Source organism: Marmota monax, unplaced genomic scaffold (assembly GCF_021218885.2).
Source record: "Marmota monax isolate L192 unplaced genomic scaffold, Marmota_monax_Labrador192_F-V1.1 WCK01_AAM20220418_F8-fsc00051, whole genome shotgun sequence".
Classification (NCBI taxonomy): domain Eukaryota; kingdom Metazoa; phylum Chordata; class Mammalia; order Rodentia; family Sciuridae; genus Marmota; species Marmota monax.
In genome coordinates, this window is record NW_026695202.1 from 1059390 (window position 1) to 1082323 (window position 22934).

At 38.3% G+C, this 22934-nt stretch overlaps 1 protein-coding gene across 2 annotated transcripts in view; it reads right to left on the bottom strand.

Moving 5' to 3' along the window:
* Washc3 (WASH complex subunit 3) overlaps window positions 1-4251 on the bottom strand; it is a 42145-nt gene extending 37894 nt beyond the window's left edge. For both annotated transcript variants that reach the window (XM_046429432.2, XM_046429431.2), the window contains exons 1-2: window positions 4098-4251; window positions 3460-3558 (exon numbers count right to left, since the gene is read on the bottom strand). In XM_046429432.2, coding sequence (XP_046285388.1) covers window positions 3460-3558; window positions 4098-4148 — 150 coding nt within the window. In that variant the 5' untranslated portion in view covers window positions 4149-4251. The remainder of the gene's footprint in view (window positions 1-3459; window positions 3559-4097) is intronic.
* Window positions 4252-22934: the final 18683 nt, after the last annotated feature.

Consider the following 22934-nt stretch of genomic DNA (forward strand, 5'->3'; position numbering starts at 1 on the left):
TGTTTTTGAGGGAAAAAGTCATTTGGGGTCTTAAAATTTTAACAAAAACAGACTACATGCCTAATGAGTGCTATGAATAAATTAAAAATTATTTCAAAACATCACAGTGACTTTAACTTCAAAGAATGGCACTTTACATTTGAATATATATATATATATATATATATATATATATATATATATATATATTTAGAATTTATCACATCAAAAAAGACATCAAACCAAATGGACATGGCATAGCAAAAAATGAATCTGAAAAATAGATTTCGAAATAGCTATTAAAATATGAAATCATGATTATGAAATAAAAATGATGCAAACATGATTGTTATTCAGATCAGAAAGTGCAACCCAAGACAAGAATGAGGCATTTCTGGCTTTTCCAGTTAGCAGATATGTTGGAAATCCAGTTCTGCTATTTTCTATCTGTGGCAAATTATTTTCTATCTATGGCAAATTAGAGCCACTGGTGCAGGTACAAATGTAAGGTACTTGGATATTTGCTGAATGATAAATGACTTAAGCAAACGATTTAAAACTCTTTACATCTTAGTTTCCATATCTGTAAAAGAGGTATGACTAAATTGCTCTCAAAGGGCCAGACAACACAGGTAAAGCACTTACTAAAATTCCTAGCACAGAGTAAACATGTGATAAATATTATTATCTCAAGCTGCTAAAATGTGAATTGTAAAGAATGAGTTATAATCAACCTCAGATTATCATACATAAAGAAGAAGAAGGTTAGAGACTAACAAGACAGTGGAATGGGACTTTGAAGCACTCATCCACCTGCAGAAACATCAATTTGATAAACTATTCCCATATGAACATACCTTTACAAGATAGGGAAGTCAGATAAGAGTATAGTACCTGAGTGTAAAAAGACACACAGAAGGTAGGAAGAACAGTTTTCGCATCACCATCTTTACCTTCTGCCCAGCCCTAGAAGTACAGCATGGAGAGGAATATTCTCCAATTAGAAGGAGGAGAGAAAAGTAAGCATTAGATTTTGCTTACATTTCTTTTTATTTTTTGACTACACACAGGGTCAACCTCAGTAAACGTGGCACTATGCAAGCCTCTATAGTTCCAAAGTCTTGGCCAGTACCCAAAGAATACCGGAAAAAGGAATTCTTGCACACTGTTGGTAGGAATATAAGTTAGTAAATTTTTTGGAAAACAATATGGATTTCTTAAAAACAGTGCTTCATATGACCCAGCCATTCCACTACTGGGTGTATATTCAAAGAATGTAAAATGAGTATATAGAAGAGATATCTGCACTTACAATGTTCACTGCAGCATTATTCACAATAGCCAAGTTACAGAATCAACCTAAGTATGCATTAACAGATGAATAAAGAAAATGCAATATTTAATGGAATGCTATTCAGACTTTAAAAAGGAAATACTGTCATTTGTTATAAGATAGATGAACCTAGAGGATATTATTTTAAAAAATAATAAGTCAGGCACAAAAAGGCATATATCACATGATCTCATTTGTATGTGGAAGACTAAAAAAAAGTTGAACTCAGACATTAAAATGGTGATTACCCGAGGCTGAGGGAACTGAGGTAGGAAGACTGGGAAGAAGTTGATCAAAGCATACAAAATTCTAGTTAGAAGTAATAAGTTCCACAGATCTACTATAGGTGATGACTTCAAGTAATAACATTACATTGTATCCTTGAAAATTGCTAAGAGAATAGCTTATAAGTGTTCTTATCACAAAAAAATTTAGTAGTATGGGAAGAAGTTCATTTATTAAATAGCTTGATGTAGCCATTCCACAACACATTAAAAATATGAAAACATCATGTTATACATCATAGAAATATTCAATTTATATTGTCAATTAAAATAAAGGATAAAAGGCCACAGACTACCCTTACACTTGTTTGTTCAACAAACTTTTCTCTTGAGTTCAAGGAATACTAAAAAATAGTGACACAGCTAAAATAGTGTGGGGAAGTTGAGGGAGGAACAACAAGAGGTTAAAGAGTGAATAGACAAAACAGTCCTAAAACGCATTTGGAAGAATAGAAGACCCAGAATGCCCAAAGCAATTCTAAGCCAAAAAAGCAATGCTAAAGGCATTGTAATACCTAACTTCAAATTATACTCCAGAGCTATAGCAACAAAGCATGGTACTGGCATGAAAACAGATCAATGGAACAGAACAGAAGACAAGACATAGAAACCCACACATCTACAAGTCACCTGATCCTTGACAAAAGTGTCAAAAACATACACTGGAGAAAAGACAGCCATTTAAAAAAATGGTATTGGGAAAACTGGTTAACCAGATGCAGAAGAATGAGACTAGACCTTTACCTCTTTCCTTGCACAAAAGTCAACTCAAAATGGATCAAAGACCTAGGAACTAGAGCAGAAACTATGCAACTCCTAAAAACAGGTAAGGTCAAGAAACTATGCAACTCTTAAAAACATATGGCTGCAGGCTATCAATTATCCTATCTCATTTTTGTCTTGGTGAAAATGCAGAGGAAATTTTGATAAATCGACAAAAATAACAGCTGTAATTCTATGCAAGTAAAAATGGTCTTGCTGTCTCATGCAATTTTTAGTTATAGTAACACACCTAACAAAAACTAATTGCTAAGGCTTTACCTTATATAAGACAGAATGTTCCAATGGCTCACCTGTGAATTACCTAAAAGTCCCATGATTCTTTTTCTTAAATTCAATTTCAACTATGTTTTTCATTTTCCTCCCCATTCTCTTTTTTTGACTATTGTATAAGACAGGAAGAGTCCCTGGATCTAGTACTTCTTTAACTTGGTATTTAACACTACTTCTTTTTTTTTTTTAATTTTTTATTTATTTTAGGTGTAGATGGACACAACACAATGTCTTTATTTTTATGTGGTGCTGAGGATCGAACCCGGGTCCTGCCCATGCTAGGCAGGCGCTCTACCGCTGAGCCACAATTCCAGCCCAACACTACTTCACAAGTCATTTGCAGAAGGTATTTTTATTTCCAAAATGATATTTGATGTCAACATTGTGTTTCTAGGCTATCTCACCCTAGCCACCTTTTATGTCAACAAATGTAAGATAATTTTAATACAAACTATGAATATTTTAAATTAGTATTTTAAAATGTCAATTTGGGGAGGAGAATGAATAATAAAATTCAAAATTAGAAAATGTTTTAACTGTGAAATTTTGGATTTTCTTTTATTCTCTTTAATCACAAGAAACTTGAGTTAACTCACAAAGGCCTCTAGAATACTCTCATTCAGCAGAGGTAGGGAGCAGAATTGGATGGTAAAGAGTCATAGAGAAGCTAAGGAGTGTAAACACCACCATGGATTGACATGAGCCATGTGAATACATAAAGACTATGATTCTTGTTTTACTCCATTTTTCAACCTAAAAATTCTAAGGTGATTTCTAGGCTATTTGAGAAATCAGTATCACAATACCTACCTCCTCACAAACTGTAGAAAAACGGTTGAGGAATTGCACAGTATGCACCACAAACTGATTTAGAAATGCCACCGTTCTTTTCTGTTGGATAGCTGGCACCTGTGTTTTGTAAAAACAAACATGATTCACACAAATGTACACCTTGCAATGTTTGGGGTATCTGGAAACCATAACGGGGCATTTTGCTGTGTGATATGAATTTCTTGGAGGACTGAGAATAATCGTTAACTTTTTTTCCAAAGCCATAGGTGGAATGTCAGAAAACGACAGAGGCTCTGTAGAAAAGTTTTAGAAGTGCCTCTAGATTCGAATGTTTGTAGGAACACACACACACACTGGAGGGCCCGCCGGAATAAAAAACATAAGAATCAGAGGTCACAACAGGTCTGTGTCTCCAGCGGATCAACCTTGGGCAGAGAGACACTTGACTCGGGATGAGAAGGCGGGAGAGGTGCGTTATCCTCTTAATTGGTTCAGGAAGGACCCCCTTTCAGGCTGAGCTTTGAGATTCTCTTCTTAGGTCAGCAGAAGACAGGGTCAGGGTGGGGCCTGTAGAGGTGGCCTCTCCCCGGTACCCGGGCGTCCCTTCCCCAACCTCCCCGCCGATGGCCGGAAGTTCAACTGCGTCTTTTACAAACCTTGGTCAGGTCTATGCCTGACCCCATGAGTGGAAGCCCATCTTCATCCATCTCCGCAGCGGGCGGGGGACCCAGAGCTCACCCACAAACCCCTCCCAGATGTACCCCGCCCAACCCGGTAACTACGCCGGGAGCCTCGCCGAGTCCCCGCCTCCCGGGCCTTTCTGTCGGAAGGAAACGCCTCTCCCACCAATCACTCTGCGGCTCCAGGAGAGCCCGCCCCTTCGCTCGGCATTCTGGGGTTTGTAGTTTGTGGTTTGCATTGTGACGTCAGCCTCGAGGAGAGCTGTGGAGGATCAGGAGCGCGGCTGCAATTGTAGTAGTAAGATCTTAAAAAACAGAGGTGGAGGCTAAGTAAAAGAAAAAAGAGGTCGGGAGTTGCATCCACTTAAGGTTTTCCCTGCCTAGTCTTGTCATATAATTAACTCTGTCATTCATTTAACATTTTAACATGTTCAAGCCTTACAGTTCACCTTGAAGGGGGGAGGGTCCCTCCACCCTCCACCGCTGATTAAGGAGATGACTGACATAGCTCTCCCAGCTTTCACATCCCTCCTCTTTTTTTTTTTTTTTTTTAACTGAAGGTCAGCTACTACTTAACATACTGCTTAACATTGTGGGAAATGCAAAAATTGGTCAGAGCGAGCTTGCTGCTCTGGAAACTTTTATGCTCTGAAGGAGGATATAAGACCTATATATCCTCTTTAAAATATGAAATAACAAAGTTATGCTAACGTTGAGGCACAAAGCTATGGAAGTGGCTGCTATCCAAAAGGCAGAACAGTGACCTGGAGAGATCTTTACACCTGGAATTTGGAGATCTTGGTTCAGATTTTAAATGTGTAGTTTACCAGCTTATGATCCAGGATAAGTGAACTGACCAAAAGTTGGAAACCTTCCTATATAGCAATCGAGATGCTGAGTACTGAAAAGATTGAGGATAATCTCTGCCTTCCAGAAATTTATAGTGTAGAGAATACATGCAGAATTTTGATTTGCACTATCTAGACAGACATGCAAACAAAACTGTAAAGATGATACAGGCATCCACATGGATGCAAAGTGCTATTGTACTATAGATAAGAAGCACTTCCAGGTGAGCTGAGGAAACCAGAGAAGGTAGACTTAAGCAGCTTCTTCTTCTTCTTTTTTTTTTTTTTTTTAAGAGAGAGAGACGGGGGGGGAGAGAGAGAGAATTTTAATATTTATTTTTTAGTTTTTGGTGGACACAACATCTTTGTTTGTATGTGGTGCTGAGGATCGAACCCAGGCCGCACGCATGCCAGGCAAGCATGCTACCGCTTGAGCCACATCCCCAGCCCTTAAGCTGGCTTCTTAATGATAAGGCGTGTTAAGCAGACAATTTGGGATGGATTTTTGTACAAAGGCACAGAGGCATGGAGTGTGGTATGGAGGACAAAGGGAAAGCTGGTAGTGTCCAAACAAAAGAGCTCAGAAATAGAGAATGGCAGGAAAATGAGGCAGGAGAAGTAGAGATTTAAAAAAAAAAAGTTCATTAAAGGCCTTTTTTGTCAGATTTTATACAATAACTTCATATTTCTCTAAATGTGATCCATGGGCCAACTACATCAGTTATTTGGGAGTGCTTCTTAAAATGCACATTCCTGAGACTGACCTCAGATAAACTGGATTAGGATCTCTGTTGGATAGGCCTAGAAATCCACATGTTAACCAACCCCAACCCCTGTGGTTATTCTGAACCCAAAAAGTTGAACGTTCTTTTTATAGGTGATGGGAGTCATTTAAAAATTTGTGAGCAGAGGAGTGACATGATACAGACTTGTTGAAAGGCTAGCAGTGCCTGGGACAGAGATGTGTAACAAATGGTGCAAACAGAAAAGTTGAGAGTCAAATTGTATGTGTAGAAATGGGAGGTTGAAGTGAGGAAGGATAGATTGAGGAATAGTTTTAAATACACCTCTCTTCATGTCTATGACTAGTTGAACTTCCTTGAATATTTCATTGTTGTCTTTCAACAAACACCTATTGGTCACCTTCCATTTTCTATGTATAGGCATACTTCAAACACATTGTGCGTATCCTTTCACATTGCTACATTAAAGCAAATATCACAATAAAGAATGTCAAACAATTTTTAGTGTATATAAAAGTTACATTTTTACTATCCTATAGTTTACATGTGCAATAGCATTATGTCCAAAAATGTACATCTTAATTTTAAAATACTTAATTGCTAAAATATGCTAAGTAACATCTGAATTTTCAGCAAGTCTTAATCCTTTTTGCTGGTGGATGTTCTTGTCTTGAGGTTGATGGCTACTGACTGATTAAGGTAATAGCTGCTAAAGATTAGAGTGACTGTGACAACTTAAAACAACAATGCAGGTTGACACATATTTTCACAAAACATTTCTCGGTAGCATGTTCGATAGCACTTTTCTCACAGTAGATCATCTTTCAAAATTGGTACCAGTCCTCTCAATCAGTGCTGCTGCTGTATCAACTGTTTTCATAATACTTAAAAAAAAATCTCAAGAAACCATTTTCTTTGGTTTTCCATGAGAAACAACTCTTCATCTGTTGATTTGATCAGAAGATTGAACAATTCAGTCTTGAGGCTACATTTCTAATTTTAGTTCTCTTGTTATTTCCACCATAGTAGTTACTTCGTCTGTTCAAGTCTTGAACCTTCTCAAAGTCATCCCTGTGGGTTGGAATCAATTTTCAAACTCTCCATCATTTTTTTCCCTCAGAATCAAACCCAGTGCTAGGCAAGCGCTCTCCACTGAGCCACAACCCTAGCCTTCCTTTAAAGCTTTGAAGCAAGGCAGTGACTTCTCCTCTTTAGCTATGAAGTCGTATGGCATCTTCTTCCCAGATAAGGCTGTCTTGTCTACACAGAAAATAAGGTGTGAGGGTGGCCACCTTCATCAATGACCTTAGATAGGTCTTCTGGCTAGCTTGCTTCAGCTTGCACTTTTATGTTATGGAGAAGGCTTCTTTCCTAAAACCCCACCAACCAACCTCTGCTAGCTCCAGACTTTGCTTATGCAGCTTCCTCAATTTGCTCAGCCTAGAATTGAAGAGAGTTAGTTCTCTGGAATAGGCTTTGGCTTAAGGGACTGTCATGGCGTGTTTGAACTTCTGTCCAGACATTAAACCTTTGTCCATATCAGCAGTAAGACTTCTTTTCTTTCTTATTATCCCTGTGTTCACTGGAGTAAATCTTTCAGTTTCCTTCAACAATCATTTCTTTGCGTTCAGAACTGGACTGTTTGATGCAAAAGGTCTAGCTTTTGTCCTTAATTTTCAACATGCTTCCTCACTGAGCTTAATCATTTCTAACTTTTGATTTAAAGAGACATGAGAATCTTCCTTTCACTTGAGCACCAGAGGTCATTGTAGGGCCATTGATTGGTTCAGTTTCAATGTTGTTGGGTCTTGGGGACTAGGAAGGCTTGAGGAGGGAGAGAGACAGAGGTGGTCAGTTGGTGGAGCAGTCAGAACACAAGCAATATTTATGGATTAAGTTTGCCATCTTATATTGGAGTGATTTGTGGTACCCCCAAACAATTATAATAGTGGCACCCCAAAACAGTCAAGTGGTGATGAGAGATCTTCATAGTAAAGTAATAATTAAGAGCTTTGAAGTATTCTGAGAATTATCAACATGTTGACATAAAGACACAGAAGTGACCATATGAAGCTGGAAAAAGGGTGCTGAGAGACTTGCTCTGTGTAGGGTTGCCACAAATCTTCAATTTGTTAAAAAAACCCCACAATATCTGCAAAGCTCAATAAAGCAAACACAATAAAATGAGGTATGCCTGAACTGTACTAGTGCCACAACTATAAATAAAATAAACATTGTGACAGTTCTAGGCAACTGTACTTATGTTTTGTTTTTTCCCCTTGATAAAGTCCATATGAGCTGGAATTTTTCCATTAGACTGTAAATTCCTTGGAGCAAGGATTATTCCTTTCTTGTGTCTCTTCAATTAGTAACAGTCACTCTGCTTTTCAGTGAAAAATCATTAATAATTTTAATGTGTAATTTTGAGGGCTTACTAGGGTCCAAGGCTGGTGCCTAGCATTGGAAAACCATCCTACTATCCATCCATCCATTCATTAAACATGCATTCCCTACTGTGTGCTAAACACTGTTCTATAAATCAGGGACATAGCAATGAACAGAACAGACAAAAATATACCCTTATGAAGGTAAATAGACAAACAAGTAAAAAAAAAAACATTAAATTGCTCACAGTACAAATTGAGAGATAGAAAAATAAAAAGCAATTAATAGTGTAAAGGCATGGCTGAATATGCCCTGAAGAGGAGCACCTAACAGATTAATGAAACTGGGGACAGTTTTTCTAGAGGAACTGATACCTGAGCTGAGTTTGAAAGCACAAAAATTAGAAAGGTAAAGAAGAATGGGGATATGCATTCCACAGTGTATGCAAAGGCACTGAGATTTGCACTTTCAGAGATTTAAACCTTCCAGGTAAGAATACCGCTGCCCTGGCCTATCCATCCTTTTGGGAGGAGTGAAGACAATACTTATTCTTGGCAAGAATCCTACCTTTTCCTCCTTCACTACCTCTCTTAAGACCATCATAGTTAGTTCTGGACTCTGGTGACATCACTCATTCTTCAGACCCAACCTTATATGGCTTTCTTCATCCATCATCTTATCCTTCCTCAACTTCCAGTCTCCTAATCTGACAAAAAGAAATTAGTCTCTAGTGAAATCCCCATTTCTTAACCTCTTCTTTGATCATTACTCTCTTCTAGCTCCCAACATGACTGTTCACACAGCTTCCTGTGCAGTCTGCAGTTCTTTTCTCATCCACTTAATCCTTGCATTATTTGGATAGGAGGTACATATTGCTCCTCATTGCTTCCAGACCATTACCCTTTCTTTTCCCTTAAAAGTGGCCCACAGTTCTGATTTCATGCTGTGAAATATAGATGATATCCTTGAAGCTATCCTCCCTGGTTTGCTGCTATGCGTTGCTTTTTGATTTTCTATAATTTTTCTGGTACCCTAGTGTCTCTCTCTCTTTTTTTTTTTTTTGAGAGAGAGAGAATTTTTTAATATATATTTTTTTATTTTTTGGCGGACACAACATCTTTGTTTGTATGTGGTGCTGAGGATTGAACCCAGGCCGCACGCATGCCAGGCAAGTGCGTTACCTCTTGAGCCACATCCCCAGCCCCTAAGTCTCTTAATTTCTTAACTCTCCTCCAGTGTTATTGATCCCCACTTTCCTACTTCAGCCATACTGTCCTTTTCATCTTTCCTTTCACCTTTTAGTGGTGAAAACATCAGTCACTACAAATGCCTCTAAAACTACAGGCTTTTTTTAATCCCACAAATTTTAATTTCTGAAAAAGTAAGTATCAGTCTCTATAACCCACTGAAGCAAAAGGCTTGATTTCTTTCTTTTCTTATTTTTTGGTACTGGGGATTGAACCCAAGGGTGCTCAACCACTGAGCCACATCTCCAGTACTTTTAGCCCTTTTATTTACGTGTATTATTTTGAGCAGTGTCTCACTAAATTGATTAGGGCCTTCCTAAATTTCTGAGGCTGGCTCTGAACTTGCAATCATCCTGCCTCAGCCTCCTGAACCCCTGGGATTACAGTCTTGTACCATCATACCAGCTCCTTTCTTATTTTTTTATGAAACACTAAAAGGTCCTGGAGGCTACAAATGGTATGCCCAGGTGTGACTGGGCCATTTCTTGCTTTGACCTCAAGAGAAGACACTGTGAGGGAATTTCAAACACTGGCTCTATAACAGGGTGGCTATGACTGGGTTTTTGTCTGTAAGTACAGGAAGCTCTTGGTGGTGACCTGTGAGACTCTCAGATAGTTAGCGTATTTGGTGGTTGGTGGTCTACATCATCATGGAGCACGCAGATGGGACAGAGCTATGGCATCACATCCCAGAGGCTGATGGCATGTTGGAGGGGGAGACCCAGAAACTGTTCAGGCAAATAGTGAGTACTGTGAGCTACTGCCATGAAAAGAGTGTCATTCATCTAGACCTGAAAGTGGAGAATATCCTGGTAGATGCCAGAGGCAGAATCAAACACATTGATTTTGGCCTGAACACCAGGTTCATGGTTGGGCACAAGCTGAACAATTTCTGGAGCACACTCCCAATACCTTGCCCCTAAAGTCATCCAGAGGGAAAAATAAAAGGGTTCCTGGGTGGACCACTGGAGCCTGGGTGTCATTCTATATTTGTTGGTGACAAGGAGATGCCCTTTATGGGGACCAATGATAAGCAGTTGAAGGAGTCAGTAGTACATGCCAGGTACAACATGCCCTTGCATGTTTCTGAGAAAGCATGGAGCCTCACCAATCAAATACTGAGGCCCACAGTGGAGCAAATCATGGGGCACCCACGGCTGGGCCAGGGTGAAGAATATTTTCCAGTCATTCTAGTGAGTCACTCCCCAAACACCAGGACCTCACAATTGTGACAGTCATGACATATAATACTGGAGTGCTCATGGCAAAATGAAACTATGATGAGAGGAGGGCTACATACCTGACACTCCAGCACCAGAGAATCTGGGGGTGGGTTCCATGTTCCTAGTGAAATCTAAGTGTCAGGGAGTTGGACCTTGCCCAGGCCTCAAGAATCCTTCCAATGTCCCTCTAAAGAGGAATGTCAGTGAGCCTGCCCTTCCCACTTTCCCCTTGCCCTGTGAGCAGCAGCTGCCTAAGGAGGCCAAGCAGTCAGGGCAGAAGGGCAGTGGAAGAGCAAGCAAGCCTGCCATTCATCTCCACTTCCTGCATGTGAGGACCCTTACGCCCCTCAAAGCCTCCCAGCATGACCTTGTACTCCACGTGTCCAACCTCTTGAGTCTCCTCAGTAGGTGGGTCACTGGACACAACAGCAGTTCCTCCTGAGGTACCTCCACAGGACAAACCCATGACAATAGCAAGGGCTGGAAGGGGGTGACTAGGAGGATCACCACCTGTATTCAACAACTGTGTTCAATTCAGGCTGGCATTCAGGAAAAAAAAAAAAAGTGGCTCCAATGAAAGGTGGACAGAACTGTCCTAGATTCAGAAACAAACAAAACCAATGGACAGCCAGAAGACTCTGAGCTCTGTGGATCCTGATGTTACGGCTTGGGCATTGGTCAGGTATGGACTCAGACACAGGAGTGAGCAAACTGGCTTAGGCTTTTCCAAATGGATCCCAGACAGGAGTGCATCTGGATCCAACAGGAATCTCCTCTGCCTCCACATTCAAGAGACATCAGAGACTTTTGTCCCTGGGACACATCTCCCTGTCCTACTCTTCTCTGTCCTTTCTCCCATTATTCTGGAATAGTGGAGATGGCTCTTAATAAATTTCTGTTTTTCAAAAATTGTATAATAAAATTGATGTCCCAAAGGTTTTTAAAAATAAGCATATTTTATGTTGATTCCCCTGTCAATTGTGTTGGCTAATTTCTTTGTAATTACGTTAATTTTGCTGTATAAATTTTTATTTTAAAGTGATTAGTATATCTAAATTTGTGATAATTAAGACTTCTAGGTGCATTTTTTCCTACAGTTTTATTTTTTTTTATTTTTACTATATTAAGTACTTTGATATAAGAAATAATATTTTATTCAACTCTGGAATATTCTCTAGAAAAGGCTCAGATCTCTTCAAATATGACTTCCCAGTCATTTCTTTGGAGATTCTTTGTCAAACTCTCTATCTCTGCCTTGTGTCACACATACACCCATGCGCGCGCACACACACACACACACATATACGTACACATACATACATACATAATGTTGTATAGATGTTTCTATACAACATTATGTATGTATGTATGTATGTTATATGTACATGTACATATACATATAAACATCGTATATATATATACATATATAAGCTAAATTACTAGAGAATTCTTTTAAAGTATATTCTGCCTCATTAAATTCGAGAGACAGTGAAAGTGAGTAATGCTGGTACACAGCCTGTAGTTCCATTACGACATGGCAAACACCTCTTCCTCCAAAGTCATACTAAGTTGTAAAAATGTGTGACATTTCTTCTAAGCTACTATTATTTTGCTTTTTCTCACAAAAAGATTAATATTAACATACTCAAGCACTGAATTCTAGCCTCTCCTCCTTTTAACAGTCTACCATTTTAAAGTCTCCCCCCACTTCCCTAATCTCTAATTTGGAATAGCCCAGCCTAGTCCTCAACTCCCTTTACTGGGATTTTTCCCAGGAGTTCTCAGAGTATACTTTCCTTTGTTGTAGCAAATTAAATAAACCTAATTTAGTTTGTATGAAAAAAAATAAGCATATTTTAAAAATTAAGAAAAGAAGGAGGCTTCAGGGCAAGGGCAGGAGCCTGGGGCTGTCCTCTCCAAGGGCTGGACCACTATGCCTCCCTTTTCTGTTCAGTGTAGATACAGACTGACTCACCTTGAGCCCATTTAGATGAGGACTCAGTTTCACTGAGCTAGTAGAGATGGAGATTCTCCCCTTGAGCCAGTGTAGATTTGATACACTTTGAGCTGGTTGCTTTGGCCAGAGGAATCCCTTTCCTATCTTCAGGCACCTCCTGAGGTGTGTGCGGAGGGTGTGTGGCAGCTGGGCTCCCAGTTGCTCCTGCTGGCTGCTTCTCCCACCACTCATCTCCAAGATCCTCTGCCATCTCCAAACCGGACTCAATGTGAACAGACCATCAGGTGAAGGCGGCCATTGGCAGGGAATCCTGCTGCAGGGGAGCTGGGGCCCTGTCTTTTTCATCTTCAATCCCTAGAACTTGTCACTGTTAATACTTTCACCCTTCCATATTTAAAATTTGAAGCATCCGTGGTATGGCCATTTCTTCCCATCTTTCTACCTCACTCTTTGTTATCCTAACTTTGATAGTTCTTTGAGCCTTCAGAAGCGTACTTTTTCAGTGTTCCTCGATTCCCTCAAGCCCTTACTTCCCTTCTTATCCAGTGAACATCTTATGCTTCCGTATAATCTCTCCATAAACCTGGCTCTGCCTTCCTTCATCATTCCTGGCAAAGCCTAGTTAATGTTCTGCTTTTTCTGTAATGGCTATCAGTAGTGTACAACCCATGTTGCCTGGCCCTATCCAGACCCCCTTTCATTTTAAATCATGTTCTCTTAAGGTTAGATCTTCACATGCTTCCACTAACGGGTCTTTTTCTTACCCACACCAGAGTCCTTACACCTTGTCTTCCTTCGACTACTATGCATACACTGGCTTACTCTTAGCTAAGCCCAGTTCCTCTACCTGTTCTCTAGATACCACTTCAGTGATTGTTTCCACTCCCCCCCCCCCCGCATCAACATTTCCTTTTTGTTGAATAATTCCCAGCAAAATACAAACATACTGTTTCCCCTATTTTCATCAGATAAATCTCTTGACTATACTCCCTTCTTTCAGAATTCTTCAAAAGATTGTACACCCTCACTTTCTTCAATTTCTTTCTTTCTAATTGCTGAATTTCCCTAATAAGTCCCACTACTGTATGCCGTGACAGCATGGCCAAATCTAAGAAACCAGTGAGGGGCAAAGGGGGATTAAGAAAGGCAAACAATCACTAATAGAGAGAAAGTGGGGACCAGCTGGGACACTGTCCTCTGATGAAGGAACAATGACCCAACATTAGTACAGCACATCTATTATATAGATTTTATCATCAAAAGGTTATTTGTGGAAAAGTTTCTGCAAAGCAGACAGTCTTGAAGGTCACAGCGCTTGTGAGACATTGTGATTATCTTTTCTTTGGCAGGGCAGGGGAGGAGGGTATTGGGGATTGAACTCAGAGGCACTTGACCACTGAGCCACATTCTCAGCCTTATTTTGTATTTGTATTTAGAGACAGGTTCTCACTGAGTTGCTTAGCAACTCGCTAAATTGCTGAGGCTGGCTTTGAACTCAAGATCCTTCTGCCTTTGCCTCCTGAACCACTGGGGTTACAGGCATGTGCACCTGGCTATGGTTATCTTATTATGTTCAGAGCTCTCTATGCTCGGCAGCTGGTGTCTGAGCTCAAGGTCAAGACTGATGTAGCTCCATGCCTTTGCACAGAGCTTCCTTAGGCAGGGCATCACCATAGCGACTGGGCAGTCTTGTCCTGAATCTTTGCACAGAAAGTTCCTAGAGCAACGCAGCCACAGCCATGAGGCAGTGAGAGACCATGACCCAAGTCACTGCTCTCCAAAACTGTATATACAAATTGGTGATTTCCAGGCCACCATTGACCTCCATGATGCTAAATCCATTGGTCAATTCTTACTTTTCCACCTTGACCTTTAAGTAACATTTAATAAGGTTGATTATCTTCCTTCTCCTGTTTGGACTATCAAAATTCATCTTTCTGGAAAGCAAATCTTTCATGATTTAATTTTTCCCATGCTGGACACCACTTCTCAGTTTCATTTGCTGGTTCTCCCTCATTTTCCCAATATCTAGTTTCTCATATTTATGTATCTAGTATAGATATTTTATTTAGAAGCCAGATGCAGAATGATCAAGGTGGAACTTTGATATTTAAAAGTTATGTGGGAGCTTGTTTACACAGAACTTTGTATGCTGTTGTAAGGACTTTGGACCAGTCACACTGTGTGAGATGGGATGCCATGGAAGATCTGGAGTGATACATGACGGGAGCCATTGAAGAATTTTAAGCACTTTGGAGCACTATGAGAATTCTCTCTCCTTACTAAAATCATTTCCTCCACTTTTACTTTCTCAGGAATCTTGGGGTTGGAAGATAGGCCTCAGTAATTTGTTTTTGTGATTGAGGTCCCTGTGGACCCAGCTCTGTCCCACCAGTTAATACTATTGGCCAGGTCTCCTAGTGTCTGAGGCTTGCCCTTCCACCGTCTTGCACCCAGACCAGGCTCTTCTGCCTGTGTATGGCAATGCTCAGTCTCTCCTCACCTATGTCCCTCCAGACATAGACATTTTTATGGAATTTATTTCACTGAAGTTATAAAACATCTGATGATTTCAACAGCTTCATGGAAAAGTAAAATTTTGTTTCATCTGTTATTTCTTGTTATTATCACTGATTTGAAAGGCTCACATCTTTCTAGACCCTAACCAATAATATAAGTTTTATTGCCTTATTCTAGAGCTTTCCCTGACTCACCAAAAATAGTTTACTTGTTCTTCTGAGTATATGTATCCACATCATGCTCTGCTTAACCTTATCTTGGCACACATTCCACTAGCCTGTTGACTAGAATGCCCACAGATTGTTAATTTAGGGCAGAGATTCTTCTGTATTCACTAAGTCCTAGCCCAATGTCTGTTCTATAATAAACCCTCAGATAAATATCTGTTCAATAATGTTTGGGTCTAAGGACTCATGTACTTCCACACCTTATTTTATCTTCCATGAATCTTGATTTAGGCAGGACTTACAACTCTGGGTACTCAATCAGCCTTCTTGAGAAGACTCTTCAACTGGTCAGCCTAATCTTCCTCTCCAGACCCAAGAGAGGCTCCCAGCTACGGAAATGGAAATTGGGGAGGGAGTCCCTGGTTCTGAATAAGTAGCATATGAATATATTTAGTAGTATACATATATTTCTCTATATATCATAGGACTATAGAAATATGAACTTCTCAGTTGGTCAAAAGACAAAAATTTTTAAAAAAGTGGTTTGGCATCTTAAAAAAAGAATTCTAATATAAGATGTGAAGAGTGGCAATTTCTCTCTGCCTCCTAGGAGCCTCCTAGGAGCCTGTTCATCAATCATCCATAGCTCTTGACAACTGTGCCACATTTTAATAACTGAATTTCCAGATCTATTAAAAACTATAGGCTTTGGCCATCTACCAGAATTCCTCTGAAATATGTACTCTTTCCTGTAGACTTTCTCTTGCTGGTAAAAACTAAAATGCATCACTGGATTGCCAGATTTCACTTACTGCTATGAATATTGGAGGCAAAACAAGTAGTAATGAATATTGATTTCAAAGGACAGAGATTATATAAGCCACGTACATCTATTCATTCAATTAAAAAAATCTCTTAATTTTTTTCCATTATCTTCAATTGTTACATTGTTTTCATGGCACATTACTAGAAAATTGCTGTTATTTAATTTTATCATAGGTAAATTCTTACATGGGGGGAAAGGATGAGAAATGGGTCCCTAGTATTTCTTTTGTGTTTCTCCCTACTCTGCTTTCAGGATGGAACCCCCTTAGAGGGGCAGGGTGTTGGTTCATATTCATGGGGAAGTAAAATTAAACATTCCTTACTTCTATCCCCTTCCCCACTTCCCAAACCTTAGGAGTAATGTAAATTGTCTGTTGAGACTTGGTTAAGTGAAGGAATTCTAGCCAGTTTAGTTCAATGTATTAATAATTCACTATTTCAACCAAAAGGGGATCAGAAGAGTAAAGGGACCAGGGGGATAGAGGAGGAGAGGGAAAGGGGAAATATTGGGGAATGATATTGGGAAAATTATATTATTATACTGTATGCATGTATGAGTATATGACAACAAATCTCACAATTTGGACAACAAATAACAACAAATCCCACAATTTTTTACTGGTGCATTATAGTTGCACTATGAATGCACCAGTAAAAAATGAAAAAAAAAAAAAAAAGAATTCAGTTTCAGGCAACTCCTTTTAAGTGTCCTGACTTTCCTAACTTCACTCACAAAGTTGGGTTGTAAGCTTATATTCTGTAGGCAGAAGACTACATTCTTCTCTGGAAAACCAAATGACTCAAAATAAGAAACCTAAAGACATTCACAGTCAGGAAGCCCCCAATAAAATGATAAGAGAGCCTAATAATTATTCTTTGAGAAGGTTCAAAAAAGGTCTATCTCAGTTGTACTCACGGGACTCATCATGTACTCAGTTGTACTCATCATGCCATGCAGAGGCACAGGGAAGCACAGATTGTGGATGGAAGTTGGAAGACAGCAAGAGGATGTCTAGGTCTTGGAGTCTTTGTTGAAAAGGCAGGGCAGGCTAACAGTTTAGGATTGACTAATTTGAATAATTCTGATAAGCTGTGGAATATAGGAGCTGTCTCTAGTTGTCTAGTACCTGGACCTACATTGATTTAGTGCAGGAGAAATATTGGCTTGGTGTGTAAGATAAGGGGTGCTTTGGGGATCTGGGCTCAGTATTGATTGGTTTGCACACCAAAGACATGCTATGAAGTAAGCAGGTTACTATCTTTAGGAATTAGCAAGTTTTCGAACAGACAATCTGTCTTGGTTCTATAAGGCCACAAGTGCTAGGATACCAAGGATTCAGAGAAAAGAATATAGTTCCTATAATTGGCCTAATAGATAAAACATGGTATTTAAGAAAACATGGAACCGTAATCTTTCTGTATAAAAGCTTAATTTAGGTCATATTGTTGGTTTCAGCACGGCATCTCACTCCTGAGTTTGGGATCTCATTGATTTGATTTCTCAAGAAGTGACCAGAAGGGTAGGAGTGGCTGCTGTCTGGCTTTGCAAGCCAGTGGGGAGGGCATTCCTGACCCAGTCTGTTTCAGCAACCCTGAAACACTCCTCCCCTCTCTTCAGAGGAACTGGTGCTCCAAGTTCCTCAGTAAGGATATGCTATAGAAACCCAAGTGTCTGAACTTCCCTGCTTTAGAAGGTGAAAACCATGAAGCTACTTTGTTTTTTAATCATTATACCCACAATACCCATAATACCTGGCACATTCTACCTTCATCTTTTCATGATCATGGGGTGTTCCAACCTCTTTATAATCTCTTTGAGGTCAGTAGCATTGTTACCTATTATACATGAACACAATATACGATATAATTTGGACAATATAATTCCCTAGTATTTCCCCTTTCTCTCCCCTCCTCCCTCTCCAGTCCTTTTCTTCTACTCTACTGATCTCCCTGATTTTCATGAGCTTCCCCCTTTTTTTCCCCTCTCTAGCTTCCACATGAAAGAAAACATCCATACTTTTTTGTTTTGAATCACAACCATGTAAAATCATTTTTGTTTATATTCTCTTACAACCATGACAGAGCCAGTTAATATCTGCTTATTTTTTAGTTAAGCAATTATTATAAAAGTGGTGTTGGGCTGAGGATGCAGCTCAGTGATGAGCACTTGTCTAGCATGCATGAGGCCCTGAGTTCAATCCCCCATACTGGAAAAAAAAAAAAGTGATATATTTATCATGGAAAACTTAGAAGTAAATTAAATGCATTGGAGAGGGAAATGTCATCCACATCACTCATCTTAATACTAATTTTACCATTTTTTAAAAATAGGGCCTTGATTATCTTGAGTTCACTATTTCATTTTTTTGTTTCTTTTCTGCTAGTGGGATTAGAAATGAAGTGGCTTTTAGTCATGAGTCTTTGCTTAGCTTTGCACACGTATAGCACTCTGTCCTCTTCAAGAATAACCCTATTTATTTAAAAAAAGGCAGCGAATGATGCCACGATCAGCTGCTTCTAATTAACCCCTCCTGGCTGTTTTAGTAAATGACTCAGCACCTGGCCTTCATAAAGCAGTCAGGTTGTTTTGAATCACAACCATGTAAAATCATTAAAAGTACTCTAGATGTTCAACATCAACATTTCTTCCTAAAGTCTTGTTTCTGGAGTCCAAATAGTTTGAGTCTTGGTATTACCTTTTGAAAAAGGACAACAGAAATTTTGAACCTCAGTCTAGGAAAGTGGTTCATAATATTTTGCAGAATCCTTTATTTATTTTGCAATCCTAGGGATTAAACCCAGGACATTGCATATGCTGTACTAGAGTTCCATCCTCAGCGTAAGAAGCCCCTTTTAAAAAATGTATATATTTTTTATTTTGAGACAGTTTGGCTAGGTTGCTGAGGCTGACCTTGAACTTGCAATCCTCTTGTTTCACCCTCTAGTTACTGGGATTACGGGTGTGTACCACCCCAAAGAAGCCCTTTTATATGTAAGAACACAGGGCAATTATGGCTGGACATCTAGTATTCATTGAGTACACACATATACATTGTTGAGGGAGAGTTAAAATAAGAGTATTAAATGAAAATTGGTGAGCTATATTGGGAATTTGTCTTTAAAAATCCCTATTTTCATTCAAATATAACTCTCCCTTTTATTTTCCAGCTAGATTCAATTAATTTCCCTAATACATCCTGCCTTAGAAAGTCTTACTTATATATCACAGGTAGGATATATAAGGTTCAAGTATTCTGGCTTTCATCTGAATTCCATAGCCAAACCTGGAGTCACATAATACAAGATGACAGACCTAACTCAACATATTGGGAACTTCTCAACTCCCTTGATTTCTGACTGAAATCTCAAAGCCACTATGGGAGTGAAGGGTCCATTGGCAGGCTCATTTCCCCTTCTACCTGTTAAGGTGTTAAGGAAAGAAAGAGGCAGATGTCAGGACGGCTGAAGTCAATGTCTGTTAGAAATATGTAAGCAAGTTTGATCTTGGGGTGTCTTATCTTAGGACTATAGGAAATCATGTTTTCTAAGGAAAAGGATTTTGACAGTGGTAGTATGAATAATTTTGAGAAACCCGTGCAATAATTTCATATTCTCCCAGGTATTTGCCCTTAGTAGGTTGGGTTTTTGTAAAGATCATATATGTAATATGTGAACACAGTTAATGTGTCAATTGGATGGAATCATGGCACGAGTAAATGTCAAAAATACAGAATTCCAGAATTACTCTTCAGGCCCTTTGGAGTTTAATGTGTTTGTGGTGTGAATTCTGGATGGAGTGAGAGCTCTGAGACGGCTCTCTCTCTCTCTCTCTCTCTCTCTCTCTCTCTCTCTCTCTCTATATATATATATATATATATATATATATATATATATATATATATATATATATATGAATGACCAGGTCCTCTACTTGCTCAAAATTAAGTACCAGGGAAATGTTATTAAATAAGTCTAATATTAGAGATCTATAGATTGCAAGTGAGGGACACTTCTATGGATGTTCTCCTGAAACATGCAAGTTGGAGAGAAATGCATAATTAGTTCTTCACAACACAGCTTGAAGCACTAGTGTCCAACACCCAGGAGAATCACTCCTAAGGAACTTTTGGCAAAGTATTTAAAATTCTGGTGTCTAAATCTTAAAAAGAAAAATATTTTTTGAGGGGATAGTGATAGGCTAGCTAGACACTAAAATAATCTATTACACAATAATTATAATAAAATATTATTCTAGCTTATTAAATACCTAGTTTTCATTAGAATTTGTGGAAGAAACATTAAGATGGAAGCAGTTCATTAAAAAACAACTTCTAATGGTCTGATTTAAATTTCATGTGAACGAAGAAAGTAATTTCTTATGATTACAGTCTACGTAAAAATGAACTCATTTGGTTAGAGTTTCCATCTTCTTTATCACTACAATATAATTTATCATTAGTCGCTTCTGGCTTGCTTTAGAGGTTAGCAGTCTAGCACTTATTTCCTTTGTACACTGTCTCAAAAGTAGAGATTTCCTAAAACAGTATTAGAAAGTTCTTACTTGAGATGGCTACAAAGATTAACCTTAATTTTGGCCAGAGTCTAATCTCATCTGTATTTGGCTCAATAATAGGACAACAGCTGTGTTTACAGAAAGATCAAAGTTTTGTACTTAATCACCATTAGAACAGAGACCAGCAGCATTATTGTCTTTTGCTACAAAGAAATAGACACTCAACTCAATACAGCATTATAAATGGTAGAGAAGTAAGCATTTCACAATTCTTTAAAATCTATTGAGTTCCTCCAATTGTTTTCAAAAGCTGAGAAAACTCCTCTTTTACTATTATTCATATGGATTTTATACGCTTAATAAGTAAGAAAGTCCTAAGGTGGAGTTCCCATTAAAAATTAGTTGAGTTTTGAACAACCAACAATAAAAAAAAAAAAAAATTAGTTGAGAAGGCAAATAACTTTATAAAAAAGACACAAGTTAAACAGAAATAAACTGATCCAAAGAATTTCCAGACCAATGTCACTTGATCCTACATAAGGGTAACAATTGTTTTTACTAAAGTAGTTCAAAGAACAGCTGTAAAGGTAAAAAAATAGATTAAATGCTTTTGCTTTCCTATGAAGTCTGTGTGTGTGCATGTAAAACAAACTGCTTATGTTGAATTTGAGTATGATACATCATAAAAAGGATGTATTTTTTCTTTTTGTGAAATGAGATCTTCAAAGTTGATATCCTAATTATTTTCTTTTTACTCTACTAGGTAACAAATGGTTATTATAAACGGAAATCATGTTAATAGCAAATTAAAACATCTACTTATTTTTAAAGGTATTATTTCTTTAAATGTATGATTAGAAATTCATGCTGTTTTGAATCAATAAGGTGTTAAGATGAAAGAACAGAGTGTTCTCTCCTGTCCTTATTACTGAGCACAGAGACAGCTTGATAAAGATATACTGGAACAGCATGCTGTGTGTGAGGACTTGACCAAGCTCTTATGAGGAATGTGTGGAAATGCATCTCCAAAATGGTCCTGTGCACTCTGCAAATTTTCTGTAAACTTATAAAGGCTACTTGCTGTAAAGGCTACTGGTATGGTATAAAGGTGGGTTAAACTGAGTTAATGTTTTGAGCAATAGAGAACCATGAAGAGAGTCTGGAGCAACTCTTTCTTCAAAATTATTAAATTAGTCTGGGCCATAATACTATCTCATAACTCCCCAATCAGCATTTCTGGGATAATGTCAGATTTTGAACAACTGCAAAAAAAACCAGACACAAATGTGCAAACCAGATTTCAATTTCTTGTCCACTGACATGAGATTTAAAATAGCCACAGGAACATTTCTAGGTCAATGTCAATATGTAGTCACAAATTACCAAAGTAAGAAACAAATTAGAGTTCATGGGTGTGTGATTTTGTGTTCTGGCATGGGAGAGACACTGAAATATTCATAACATATAAGCCAAATCATAAAAAATAAAATGAGACTTATGATCCCATCATTTTGAAAGAGTAGGATTTAGCTTTGACATCTTGCAGATTTGTGATATCCTGACATTTGCTTCAACAGTCTTAAATAATACAAGTTTTAGAACATGACTTTTTTTTTTTTTTCTTTCAACAATGTTTGCAAGTGAAGCAATTCCGAGAAAACTTAATCTCAACAGAAAAAAAACCCTTTTGGACATACCCATAAACAAACGTGGAAAACTAAAACTGGAAACAATATCAGAACTCGTTTGTTACTTATCAAGAATTAGAAGTGATGACCAATAACTAATTCTCCATGAACATTTTCTCATGTCTTAGTCTAATGGAAACATATTTCAAAAAACACAGTTTACTAAGGTAAAAGACTACCATTACACCACGTTTCTTAGAAAGAATGATGAAGATCCATAAAAGAGGTAAGGGTGTTCAAGGTATAAATCACAAGTCATTTTTTCTGGTGAATTTTATCCCTTACACCAGATATTTTAAGAGCGCCAAGTCCAGACCAAAGCTTCTGCACACAGGGCAGGGTAACATAATCAGTCATAGTTTGAAGAAATTGAAAACCTTTTTTTAAAATATTAAATTGACTAACAATCTTTAATAAATAATGAGGAAGTTTAACATCCCTAAACATATAGATTGCTAACAAAAATGTGTACACTCTTTCGGAGTACATGGAAATATCTTATTCTCCTTTTGTAAATGTTTGACCCTGAGAATTAGGAAAAGAGCATATACTTAATATAGAAGACAAAACACCCTTGGAACAGTACTTTGATAAAAATCAAAATTATTTTTCCCATCATCTCTTCTCTGGAGCTGAGCTGCTAAGTTAATTATATAGTCTTACATGATGATTTTAAAAAATATAGAGAGTAAGAAAA